The sequence below is a fragment of the Teleopsis dalmanni genome, chromosome 1 (assembly GCF_002237135.1).
Source record: "Teleopsis dalmanni isolate 2A chromosome 1, ASM223713v2, whole genome shotgun sequence".
Classification (NCBI taxonomy): domain Eukaryota; kingdom Metazoa; phylum Arthropoda; class Insecta; order Diptera; family Diopsidae; genus Teleopsis; species Teleopsis dalmanni.
The window spans coordinates 164736585-164751286 of NC_051846.1; the positions used below are offsets into that span (position 1 = coordinate 164736585).

General features: G+C 32.4%; 2 protein-coding genes across 2 annotated transcripts in view; both read left to right on the forward strand.

Annotated features, from left to right (window-relative positions):
- The first annotated feature begins 7273 nt into the window (after nt 1–7273).
- On the forward strand, nt 7274–10879 carry LOC119669854 (BTB/POZ domain-containing protein 7-like). Its single transcript, XM_038079886.1, has 4 exons — nt 7274–8021; nt 8108–9022; nt 9081–10652; nt 10712–10879. Exons 1-4 carry the CDS (start codon nt 7662–7664, stop codon nt 10850–10852), a joined length of 2988 nt encoding a protein of 995 aa, XP_037935814.1. The 5' UTR covers nt 7274–7661; the 3' UTR covers nt 10853–10879.
- Nucleotides 10880–12735: 1856 nt separating this feature from the next.
- The window catches only part of LOC119666634 (eye-specific diacylglycerol kinase-like), a 12031-nt gene continuing 10064 nt past the window's right edge, over nt 12736–14702 (forward strand). Inside the window, exon 1 of the mRNA XM_038075916.1 lies at nt 12736–12762. Coding sequence (XP_037931844.1) covers nt 12736–12762 — 27 coding nt within the window. The remainder of the gene's footprint in view (nt 12763–14702) is intronic.

Below are 14702 nucleotides of genomic sequence, written 5' to 3' on the forward strand. Positions count from 1 at the left end.
TATTATCTACCCACGATAAGTCATAGTAGAAATGCACATCTCAGTGAAGATTTTTATGAATGTTGTTTTAGCGTTTATTATTGTTTAACGAATAAATTTTCTGCTTCGAATTGTTTGTGTTTTACCCGCAATGGTTTAGCGGGAAAAAAATTTCAAATGATTTTGTAAGTCATAGAAGTCAATAAATGCCACTAACATGTCCTATATGGCATAGTAGTATTAGTATATTAAGCCATGAAAATGTCAATTATGTACACCATTTCTTTAAAAGTCTTTGATGTTTGTTTTAAAAAAAAGAGAATATTTTAACAAAATAAATCATTTAAAAATAAAAAACTATGTATATACTAGGAGTAGCACTATGAGTTATATGGGTTATAATGAGTTATAACAATTGTATAAATTTCGGGAAGAATTACCATCAGTACCTATCACTATTTTCACTATAATCCGCAGATGGTGGATCACAGACTGATCACCATTATGCAGAGTATGAGCAAAAGTTACTATTACTCACAAATAAAAACAAGCAAACACCAGCTTGGAAGTGTAGATAGCAATCCTCCCACCTACCCGAGATCAAGGCCAGGCGTTCTAGCAATCTGCTTCCTTAAAACTCATTATGCGCCCTATATTCTAAATATGAGTTAAAGAAACAGATATATTATATATTATATGATATATATATTTATTTTATATTTATATACATACATGAAATAATCAGATTTCTTTTAGCCAATTTTGCGATAATACATATTGCTCTGAAATTGATAGTGGAACCCTGAAGACATATGGTATTATCTTTTAGCCGGCAGTAAACTAATATAATCGTTCTTTTATTTTATTCTACGTTAGCTGTCAATAGAAAAGAATCGGTTTATTTTTCCTATTCATCACCATAGCTTCTACATTAGTCACGGGATGTAATACCCCTTCTTGGGAGGTGATGACGTTGGAGTAAAAAATTTATATCTTTGCATAGCAAAAAATTCTCTGCAATTCTTAAGGTCTGTTATTTTTTGGATAAACAAGTTGTTCCTCGATTAAAATCATGAGTTTTTTCACTATACAACAGCACAATGGGTCAATAGGCTCAAGTAGATCCCTTTGGATCTTCGGTGTAACTTAACCTGACTGAATTATTTATCTATAAATTTATAAAGAAACACTGATCTGTTCATATTGTAAAAGAATTAGAATTTGTATTAGCTAGCTCTTTTTTCGATTTAGGTTCCTTGTATATGACAGCTCTTTTGCAATGCAGGTCCTTAGTATTTGGCTATGTCCAAGCATTTGCATTATAAGTTTGTAGAAGTGCTGAGCTATTTAATATAGATATTTAAAGCAAGTAATGACGGATTTTACATTTGAACTCATTTTGTTTAGTGCTTTGATAGTTGACAGAGACTGTCAGAATAAATTTGTAAAATTGTGGTCTTAAATGAAAAGAATATTTCCTTTAAAGATAATAGTGTCAAGTAATCAATCTATAAAATATGGTTTTGTAAGTTATTACATAAATTAAGTAATGACTGATGTATTGATATTTAAGGTGTTATGATAGAAAAGCAAGTTTCCTATATACGTGATAGAAATTTAATACCATTTCAGTCTAAAACAGTGCGAAATTTGAACCACAGAACACCAAACCACATATCAGTTAAAGATAAAGATCAGTTAAAGTTACAAAGTAATATTACCACTTCTAGTATTATCGGTGCTTGTATGGTCGTAGTTTAATTCAGCAAACTACCTAAAAGTAGTTAAGTGACTCTGCATTAACTATTGTTAAAACAGATTTAAAATTTCTATTTAGAAAATATCAATACGACCGCGTATTTTGGTAGTCTGTACACTTCTTAAGTCATTAAGTCATTGGTCTCCATAATTTAAATATTACATATCTTGCGTTACTAAAACAATTTTAACTTGTCAATTAAATGTTAGCTTTTTAGAACGCACATTATTTGTTATTATTATTAATAGGTATGATATGTGGCACTGCAAACGTTGGGTCTATTCTTTTCCCTTCTGAGTTTAGAGTAAGTCTCTAAGCCCTGTTGCGTCCATAAAAAGTAGTATAGAACTTAGTTTAAAGAGTTTATTGCCTCTTCTGTAAGGATATACATTCCCATGAGTCCATATATATGATCAGTCTCGCAAGGTGGTGTTTTAGTTTACAGTGTCCTGTTAAGATTCTAAGTTTTTCTTTTAATAAGTCCCTATCTGGTATCTGCCTATTATTATAGGTACCGATGAGTATTTTGGATTATGTTAATTCTGGTAGATGATTCCAGTAATACTTTTTGTTTTGCTTCTCTTTCATATTTATGACGGGAAGGAGAGTACGATGTCCTAACTCACTGAAAGGTTCCAGCCTTATCATTGGTGTGGCTTCCTTCCTGGCTAGTTTGTCTGTGTATTCGTTTCCGTGTATGATGTATAGCATATACATCATCCTAAAAACTGTTTGACTGCTGCAATATATTCATAAAAACTATAACCCAAAACTTTAAGCAGTGAATCTTTTGGCATCCTTTATAGCTATTTCGACTAATATCTCTGTGTATTACAATAAGCTTGATGAACTATCACAAAGAGAAAAAAAAATAAAAATGAAAAACTTGGAATGGAATAAAAAGTCAAACTTTCATTACTTTTTTGTCATACTGTACTTTACTTAGAAATGAAATTGATTGATTAAGTGATGAAGACTACATTTTGAAATCTTAAGGCTCATATCCTATACGATTGCTGCTATATATGTTTCTAGCCTAGGCAACACTAAGTGTTGCCAGATGCAATCGCGGCTGACGCTTGCTCAACGACGAATTCCGTAAAGGTCGTCTAAAAACGGCCGTTGTGTCAGAGAACATTGAACGAGCGTGAACCGATAATGCAAGATCGTCATGTGACATACCGTGAGATATAGGCATCCTTGGGCATTTCTCCCACCAGCATATATTCGATATTGCATGAACACCAGGCCGTAAAAAAGGTTTGTTCTTCTTGGATCCCGCACAATTTGACAATCGCTCAAAAAAAGGCTCGTGTCGATTGGTGCAAAGAAATGTTGAAAAAATACGTTCGCAGTGCTTCAAAAGACGTTTATAAGATCGTCACAGGAGACGAAACATGGATCTATGCGTATGAACCATTGATGGGTCATCCGCCGTACAGCCCTGACTTGGCACCCAATGACTACTTTTTATCAGAGTTCGTATTTGCGTACCCATGAGCTGCTCATTTCGGCTCACGAGCGAGCCCAACTACAGAGCTTACGCTCACGAGCAAGAGCCGCCATTAAGTTATAAATGGGCTCACGCTCGAGAGCAAGAGTATGAGCTGCGGTTCATGAGATCTCATGCGCCCAATTTAAGATTTTGCTATTATTTTTTTTTGTGAAAACATGTCATTAAAAAAGATTAAAATATTAATAACCTAGAACTAACTAAAATATGGAAATAATCAAAGTTGCTAAAATAAACAATAAATATATTTTTATTGTTTATTTGTGAAAAATAATAATATTTTATAAATTTGTTTTTCAAATTCAAATTATTGTTTCGTTATACTGTTTTAATATGAAAGTATATATTTTCACATATAACGTTTATAAAAATAAATAAAGCAAATTAACTAATAAATAGCTTTTAAACAGTTGAGCTCGTGAGCTCTCGGCTCGTGAGACCTCATGAGCAGCTCTTCAATATGAATAACTTGAAGGCTCACGCTGGTGAGCAGCTCTTCAATATGAACCCATTATGGGCTCACGCTCATGAGCCAATTTTGGGCTCACATACGAATTGGCTCTTGCTCATAAGCCTGAGCTGCTCATGAGTGAGCAAATACGAACCCTGCTTTTTATTCCCGCACATCAAGAAAAAAAGGCGTGATCACGTTTTTCGTCGCCAGAAGATGCGGTTGAAGCGTTCAAAAACCATGTTTTGAAGGTGTCTCAATCGGAGTGGAAAAAGTGCTTCGACAATTGGTTTGAGCGCCTGCAAAAGTGTATAAATCAGGCTGGAGAATACTTTGAAAAACAATAAAACCAGTTTTGATGATAAATATTCGCATTTTCATTATTAGGCCAGAAATACATATAGCAGCCCTCGTATTAATTTGATACCTATATTTTTTGATTTAGATATTTCGGTTTAGGACTTGACATATATATCCGAGTTCTAATTTTTCTAAACATAAATTTAATATCGTAGAAAACATGTAAACTTAATATCTCTAAAACTTTTTTTTTTCAAAAATATATTTACAAAGAAACTGAATTTCATGTCGTACTTCCGCTTGAATAAGTAATCCTTTCATAACTATGTAACATAATGTAGTATTTTCTTTTTTGTTTTTGTTTTCATATATGTATTACATAAAATATCCTGCTTTGACGTCTATAACAGGTTTCACCGTTGACTTTACGGTATTCCTTAACGGAACAATTTCTTTGAACTTTAAACATGTGACGTCTGTGATATTTTGTTCTATTTACCGTTTCCGAGCGTGCGTCAGTGTGGTTGTGCACATAATGGGGTGGTTCCGGGTTGTAGCTTTATTTCAATTGATTTTTTCATGCACTTTTTATGCGTTTCTAGAGAGCTGGGGTCACTGCAAAAATAGTGATGTGCGCTTCATCTTTTGTCTTTTTTTTTGTTGCTATTTTTATTTTTGCTGAAATTTAAAACTTTCTAGTTGAGTAGGTCAAGGTTGAGCATATTTTTGTGTATTTGTACTTGCTTCGGTATGAAATTACGATTTATTTCCTGTTTTAAAATGGAATTCCAAGTATTTATATAATTTTAGTCGCATTATTGTTAAGGATCTGATTTAATATGTAAATTGTTTTTGGCATAAATGTTCAACAAATTTTAGTTGAATTGAATTTAATACATAATTTAGTTTAAATATTCTGGCAATATAAGAATATGTCTATATTTGTTTTTAATAAGCAATTATTTCTTGACATATTGAGTGAACTTTCCTTTGAGCTGAAGGTTTTTACTTATTCAACTTAACGGTCTACTTGATAAGGTTCTGACCTTCTTAATACCAAATATTTCAATACATTTGACATTTATTTTGTTTTGTCTCTCAATCAATTTATCTTTGTTTCAAAGTACACTTTTATTTTAATTTTTGGCTTACTTATAGTTTTTTAAATAAGAAATAGTTATTCATTTTTGTTTTCAAATAAAATAATAATAAATTTACAAAGTAGCTTAATATGGCACCAATATAATTGTAATTATGTTGTTATGTCTTCCTTATGTCTTTTATTCACTCCCTCCTTTTATGTATTATATTTACTATAAGATGTTTTTTGGCTCAGTCAACTCGCAGAATGTTTTAGGTTGCATTTGCTCTATTATTAGTGGATTGTACGAATGAACTACAACTACTTACTGTGCAATCTAATGTGTTATATTTATATATAATAATATAAAGATATATATATATCTATATATATTTTATATATATAAGTTAAATATTAATTTTAATTTGTCCGGTATTCAGCGTTTCTTGTTCGATAGATCAAGTAGAAGAGACCGAGCGCAATTTTGTGAAGTTGGGAGCTACTGAAGCCAAACGGGACTTTTCCAGACAAACAAGTGGATTTCCCGTTTGGTAGCAACCATGCGTTCGAATATCGCATGATTGCTCCGTTAATGAAACTAAGCACAGGGCTGGATTTAGGAGACGCGTGTGTTAACTTATATATTATCCCCCTTATTCTGTAAACTTGACAAATTTATCAACTACTGACAATTAATCAAAATTGTTATCAAGCAAAAATCTTAATATATAAGTTAACACCCGTGTTCTCTCAAATCCGGTCCCGGCGCTTAGTTTTATCAACGGCATAATCATACGATATTATTCGATCGCCTAATTGCTCCCAAACGGAACATCTACTTGTTTGTCTGGAAAAGTTCAGTTTGGCCTACGTAGCTTCAATTCATACGTTAAATTGTTATTGTAACCCACAGGGATCTGTAACACAGATAACATAAAAGAAATCACTTGACGAATATAAGTGTTAGGATGTGCATGGGTTATGAACTCTGGGTTCGGTGAGATTTAAATTAAAGTCATTTTTATGGGACGGTTCCAAAAGTTGATTGAACTCTGGTTTGTGTGTGCGTTGGGACACGAAAAAAGATGGACGAGATTATGGGAAAAAGAGGTGCTGTAAGGGCACTCATTATAAATTAACGCATTTTTTCATGACAGCTATTTAGCAGTTGGTTATACTACTTTGTTGTAGTGCAATCGTGGTCTCGATGTTAGCTCTATTGCAATAGAAGTTGATATATCAATGGTATAAAAAAAACAATCGAAGAATGCATCTTGGAGGGAGGGTTTTACTAAATATTATGCCATTGGAATGTCCACCTTAGTGGCACGCAAGGAGATATTGCTTGGACAGCAGTTGATTGTGGTCTTTTACAAGATGCATTTAGGATTTTGTAGGAAGATGATCAATATGCGATGAGAACCGGTTCTAATATGCAAAGCTGTGTTTTGACATATTTGAATGTTATTTCATTGCGTCTTACAGAATTATCTTTACACCATGGATAACCAGGAAGCGCTTTCAATACATTAGTGCGTGATTTCTGTCGACTGTACATTGCCGTGGCATGTGCAGAAAAGGTTAATATGGATCCTGAATACACCGATAATAATAGGTAGAGTCGAAGATGGTTTTTAGTTCACACGTTAAGTTTCATTAGTCACATATTGATTATTTATTATGTTGTAGTAGTACTACCAAAGCCTCCTTTCTAGAGGCCTCCTTTCTGGGACATGAACCAGAGACGCACATGTGTTGGTTATCATGATTATCTCAGAGTTAGTGACGTTACCCTGAATTAACTAAACGTAAGAGTGGACTGTAACTGCGCATTCAGTTGTTGATCGCCAAATGCTCTTTGGGAATATAGATATTGACAAATTATGGAATGTTTTAATATTAATTTATATGAATATCAATATAAATGTGAAGATATAGTTAAACATAAATATAAATGTAAATATAGATATAAATATAAATACAATAAAATATTCTATTCGATTCAAAGTAAAATAAAAAATGAAAACTCAACATTTAACGGAGCTTTCACTGTAATATAAAGTGCAGTTCTTCTACAGTTCTTTAAAGTATTTTATTTTTATTTAATAATATATAATACACATATAAGATACAATTCGATTGTTTTGTTAAGATTTTTTTAACAGAATTTCTCTATTTTTTTTTCATTTTAGCAACTCCCGAAATATATCAAAAACGAAATATAGATAGCAGATCTGAAATGAATCTATTATTCTGATTGTTTTTGTCTCAATTAATTTAGACGGCTGGAGCATTTAATTTTCAACATTGTGTGCAAACATTTTATATGACCGACAACCTTAGTCACCTCACCAAAATAATAAACAACCATAAAGCAACAAATAAAATAATTTAAATAATAAAATATGACAGCGTTCATTTAAAAGAATTTCATATATTGCACATTTGAGTATCAGAGCAACGAGAGGAAGTCACCAAGCATCATAAAGATTTTCGCTTTAGAAATTCATCTAAATCTCTGTACAGTATTTGCATTAATAAAATTTTGTGGCGCACATAAATTCTAATATTGACCATAATGGGTGCAAATACGTCAACAAGTGGCTATCCGATGGTGAGCAGCTCAGCTAGCAGCAGTAACTCAGGTCTGCTTTTGCCAACATCAGCTGCTATGACGGCAGGTGCATCAGGAAGTGGTGGTGGACCTGGTGGTAGCAGTTTTGCTGGTGCAGGAGGTGGACCACATTTTCGAGAGCAACGACGAAAACGTGTTACGGGCTTTGCTACACTTAAACGAAAATTTATACGTCGTAGACGTTCATCAAAAGCCTGTGATCATGCGCGTGTATTGCGTGATTTTGTATCTGACTGGACGCCTTTAGAGTTAGCGGCGCTCTGTGAAGAATATGAAGCTTTAGCTGCATTAAGAGATCTATCGGTGAGTAGTTAAATATATATATCAAGTATTTTGATTATGTACTTAATTTAATATTAAAATAAAATTAACAATTTCTTACAATTTAGATGCAAGCGGAATTAGCTCGACCTCCTGCCACAACCTATAAACAGGACCTAGCTGCGTTATATGATATGAAGACATGTACGGATTGCGATTTAGTCTTCCGTGGTTCAATTTTTCCTGTACACCGCTCAATACTCTCCTCACGTTGTGCTTACTTTCGTGAATTACTAGCTGGCTGTCCTGGTTTCGGTGCACGCATATGTCTCGAACTGCCATCATCACCAATGATTGATGTGCAAATGTTTTCATCGCTATTGCGTTACTTGTATACTGGTGATTTGTGTCCACATGATCCTACAATTGATGTTAGTCTTTTGCGTCAACTAGGCGATGACTTCGGCACACCGAATCCATTAGAACATGACTTACGTTATTTACTGGAAACTGGCGATTATGCAGATGCTGCACTCGTTTTTACAGCCGAAGGAAATGATTATCATAGACCAGATTCGGGTAGTTCTGAATATGGATTTCGGCCAAAACTGGAGCTGCCATGTCATAAAGCCATATTAAGTGCACGATCGCCATTCTTTAGAAATCTCATTGCTAGACGTACCAGAAATGTTGATGAATATACGGAACGAGCATTACATGTGCCAACACGCATAGTGCTAGACGAAACAGTTATACCGAAACGATATGCGCGAGTATTACTACACGCAATCTACTTAGATACAGTAGATTTGTCGCTAATACTCCGTGGTGCTGGTTCGGGCAATTCAGCAGGTTCTCTAGGAGAGGTACATGCACTGACAAATACAGGACGTGTGAGACCTACACCACTGGAAGAGGCTATGGAACTTTATCAAATAGGTAGATTCTTGGAATTAGATATTTTAGCACAAGGTTGCGAAGATTTAATACTTGAGTGGTTGTCGCTGGAAACATTACCGACGGTGCTAAAATGGGGATCTCAGGTAATTTATTTATTTTTTTTTTTCGATATGCCTTAAACTAATAAGTACATACTTTTAGGCTCATGGTTCTGCATGGGTATTTCGCCAAGCATGCCAATACTTACGTGAAGAGTTTTCTGCGATTATTTCATCTCCAGTATTACATCAGTTGGACAAAACTCAATTAATACACGTTTTACAAAGTAATTTTCTGCAAGCTTCTGAATTGGAGGTATTACAGGCTGTATTAAAATGGGGTGAACAAGAATTAATACGACGGATGGAAGATCGTGAGCCAAATATACTTTCACACACGGCGCATTCTGTTGCACGAAAAGGAGTAAAAAAGCGTGATTTAAGTGATGTGGAACTACGTGAAATACTTTCTGAGTTATTGCCGTTAGTACGTATGGATCATGTTCTTCCGCCCAATAGTGAAGTACTCGGTCAAGCTATACGTCGTGGTTTAGTCAGCACGCCTCCTTCTCATATGATTGGTGATGAACGTGAAAACCTACGTGTAAATGCATGGATTCGTGGTGGAAAGAATCAAGGTCTCTTTGTGCGGCCCCGATTGTTCATGCCATACTTCGAAGAAGTTAAAGCATTACTTGAGGATCGTATGGCTTCATCGCACCATCAGGTTGAACTTATGCGCATGCGGCGGTCACGTCATTTGCCTGATATTCCGGACACGTTATATATGGTATCACGTATGAATGCCGCTGCAAATAGTGGTATGGGTGCAAATGTAGGTTGCAGTGGTGCAGACAATGTTGATATGCTTGCAGCGGCAGCGGCAATACCACCACCAGATACACAAACATTAGCTTCAATGCTAAAGCGGGAACATAAACTGCGTCAAACACCAATGTGCCAGCGTGCATTGCATTTACCACTCTCTTCAAAACACGAAATTGATCGACAAATACGCTTACGAGTAGTACGAGAATTTAACTTGCCGGATGCAGTATCTGATTTATTAGAGACATCACTATTACGAAACCAAAGTGGTGCTTCAGATGATGGTGGTGTTACATCTACTACACAAACGGACGATTGTTTATTAGAAGATGAAGATCAGACTCCACCACCATCACCAGCAGCTACTAGTTCCGTACCACGTCACACTACAGCAAGCTCGTTTCTTTCGGCGTCTGTGGGTTCATCAGCTGCATCGTCTACGTGTGGTGGTGACAATGTACCAGCATGCTATAGTCGTAATTTAACTTTCCCGCGACAACATCCCGGTGGTTTACTAGGCATGAGCATTGGTAGCGGTAGCAGCAGTGGTTTGCAAACTAATTACGCTAGACTTTCTGCCTCAGCACATCACCACCGTAGTGACTTACCTGCGCTTATAACTGAAGGAGATTATCGTTTTCCTCACGGTAGCACACTTGATGTAGGTGCTGAAGGTGGTGCAGTAGGATGTGTAGATAACAGTAATGGCGGCCATTTGTCCGACATGATGCCTGATGTAGCAATGGCTACAGCATCTCTTGGACAATTACATTTAGCAAATAGTGCCAACAATGGTAGCAGTGGTGATATGCCAGAGAGTCTGCAGTTGGACTTAGGTGATGGACCTAGTCACATAATGGGCGGAGGAGCAGGCGCTGCAGGACCAATTAGTATACGTGGGTTGCAGGTACGTTTATAATAAAGAAATTAAATATTTAATGTTTAATAATGTTTATATATATTTAGCATCAATTGCCGCCCACAAATTATCATCATTTTATGCAGCGTTCAAATTCGCCATTCGATGTTCTACGACAAGGGCAACATTCACCTGCACCACACCCACCATCTGGGACGTACAATTCCGGACCACCCAGATTTTTATAGAGTTTGCGTGTGGCCCCCGATGAGGGCCTTTATTTTAGCATGCCTTTTTGAATAAAATTGCTCCCACATTCGATGACAAAGTAAACCCTAGAAAATTATAGAAACTAAACCGTTTTGAAAATTTTTTCGCACTCAAAATTAAAAGCTAAAATAAGGCGCGTGCCCACTAAATATCAATCGTAAATAGAAATATATAAAAACAGTTTAACAGAACGAAAAAAAAAAAATGTTTTAGAACCTGCACAAACAATTATAAATAATTAATCTATAAGATAATTTTAACAAGTTGAATTAATTTTATCCCACATAAAATTTTATGAAATTACTACAACCAGAACAAAAGCGTTTATAGCAAAAGATATATAAATATATGCATATATATAATAATTTATTATGTATTTATTTACAATATGCATAAACAATATGTTCAAATTTAAAATAAAAATTTTAGCAAAATATTTATATTCAAAAGCCAATTTTTAAAGCGACTATCCAAATCTAGTAAAACAATTTTAATTAATGTATTTAATATTAATTTATTTATATGTTTGTTTATATTTTGTAGTTATAAAGATTATAAAATATATTACACAAAATTTAATTGTAGCTATGATCTCTTTAAATAAATCTCTTCATCAATTCAATACTTATTGGGTCTGAAACAATGCAGCTCAAGCTTATTTCATTATCTTCATATTCTTTCTAGAAAATTATACAATAATCTTATTTTGTTTATAAAAGGAAAAGCAAAACAAAAACATAATTGTACAAATCTCAATTTAGCTTTTATGATACGTTAATAATAAATAACACTATAAAATAAAGTGTCTATAAGTAATCGCAATTCATGTTACATATTTTGGTCAAAGTTTTATTATTAATAAATTATTTTATAAATGAATTTTATGCATTATTCTAACTTAAGTTTCATATTGAAAACGAATTTTTATTTATAAATTTTTAAATTGCATAAAAAACATAAATGTAAACAATCAAAAGTTATTAAAAATTAACTGCCGTACTAAAATTAACACATAATAAAATGACTAAATATTATCATATGGATTAAAATAAATAAAAATTTAAATTTAATTTATTTATTGTTATTGTTTGCAAATAATTGAAGTGCTATTTTATAAGTAAAAAAACAAAAATTCATGCATACTTAAAACTTTTTTAAATTAATTTAGCTAAATGTAATATATAAACGTATATAAAAGCTCATTATTATTTTTCTATATAAAATATAGATATTTTCGAGATATTTTTATTCCATATCATTAAATTAAAAAAAAAATCATCATTTATTTGTACTCATTACATATATAATATAAAGCAAAGCATAAATCTTTGTAAAATAAATATAACTATTATTATAAAATCTTAATTTAATAAATAAATTATATAAAAAACCAATTAAAGCATATTAATTTTTAAAATATTGTAATTTATTAAAAAAAAAATAAAACAAAAAAAAACAAAAAACAAAATCGTGTGTTAAAATGTTTATAAACATAATCGATATAAAATAAAAGTTAAGCATATATTAAAATATTTATAAATATTTATGAATACAGCTATAAATTTATTAATTAAGAAAATGATAATTAACGAATACATAATTTGAATATAATAAAAATTATAAAGCTATAATATATATTTAAAAAATATTAAATAAAAAATAATATAAATAACTATGATAAATCGTTTCAAAATGTTGTATTTAAATAAATATAAATAAAATGAAAATGATAAATATTCAAAAAAAAATTTAATATCTATTAATTTATGTAATGGCATATTAATATTATTTATCTTGCAAAGTATATTATTTATTTTGGAAAGTATACAGCAAATAATTATTGTTATATTTTGCTCACGAAATGGCAAAAGACTGGACAATATGCCACGTAAATCCCGCTATAAAGTTAAGAAATATCCGCTTAGGTCAGTTATTCTCAGATATAGCAGGTGCCTTTTTAATACCCAATCCATATTGGACACACCACTTAAGTAACCAAAATGTAGATTAATGACGTAGCGGAACGCGACGTACAGTGGGTAGAATAATAGGTTGCGCATTCAGATCAAATACTGGATCATATATACTTTTGTTTACCATTCAAATATGTCATTTTGTGATATATTATTATTATGTGTACTTAGAATCCCCCGATTATTTTTTTGTAGGGAGAAGTGTGAATGGTTGGAAATTTCCCTTCCTTTTTACTATGTGTCTGCTTGTGAACTTATATCGTTAAAAAAATCCTGACTATTCGAGAAAGTATATAAATATATTGAAATGCTGAAGATGTTAATTTTAGCTAAAAAACTAATTTTTGTATGGGTGGTGGTCTAAGGTTTTGAGATAGATAGTTGCAATGTATAAGGATTTATATATATTTTTTTTTAATGATGAAGATGATTTAAATACAAAAATTTGGAATGGCTAAACATAACGAACGAATTAAAGAAATATTCAATTTTTTAAATTTGCCAAAAATAAGGATTTTAATTAATAACTAATTACTCTAGCGTAGATGAATTCTGTTTTTTACATTTTTTTTCTCAAATTTTTCTTTAATTCGGTTTGTAATTTCTCATATTTTGCTTTTCATAAAATCTTTTCATAAATTCTTTACTTCTAAGGTATCTTTTAGATATTTCAATTAATATATTCAATTTCGTGTGCACATCCAGAAGGGAGGACTTCATAGGTCCGTTCACAAACTCTTTTGCGGTCATATGCTCAAGTTTAACCATTGACAATAGTTGTTCAGTGATAATTTTATTCGCCCCACTTAGTATTTCTGTATCGTGTGTAGTTTTTATAAATCCTTTTCTTTGAAAAAAATTAATTTTCACGTAATTTTCAACCATTTCAAAAAGTCTACAACTCCTTATATCATTTTGACTAAACTCTATGACCACTAGGAAGGATGATAGATTTAAATTACAAATCGAAGACGGCAAAATATCATATTCAGTATCACTGAATCTAACATATCCTGTAATTATTTCCATAAGCTTGTCGGAAATTGGGTATTTTAGACATTCCGCAAAATCCAATAATTTAACCGAACAGTTATCTTTTATCCTTTGCTCACATTCATCATTTAAAGAACGAATCATATATTTGTCACTTAAATAAGCCAACTGTGCAAGTTCTTTTAAAACCCATGTATTTGGTTCAACACCCGAATATATAAAATTCACAAAGTATTGAAACACATATGGCTGAACATCATTTAAGTGAATTTCACAATTTTCTTCAGATTCTAAATAGTTTCCATTAAACATCGTACTGAAAACATCTGAGCATTGTGACAAGACTTCCTTGTGACATGGTATGCGCTTTATCTCATATTTGGTGATTCCAACGATAAAAGTGCCATCTGCGGGTGTGTTTTCCATAAACTTAAATCGCTCGAACTTCCTGAGGTTTAATAAAACAAACACATTATATTGTACTACACTTTCTAACGAACGAATATTAATATTATCTGCAGCGGTCAATGAAAGTATTCGTCATTAACTAAATTTTTGTGAAATGTTCCAATAACAACAACAAAAAGAAACAAAAAAATAATGCAATTTATAATTATGCAATTTTCCACGATTGTATTTTGTTTATATCTTTTTATTGTTTTTATTGTTTTTACTATAGAAATTTAAAAGTAAAATAACATAAAAGCAATTCTATTGCGAAGCACCAAAATATAAAATAAAAACGGGATTTCCCGGTTTCTGCTTACCAAAATTTCGTTCTATTGCGTAAATGACGAATACTTTTTGAACTTCATATTTTGTTGCTCCGCAATAGAATTTATATTTGTTATTTTATTTTTTT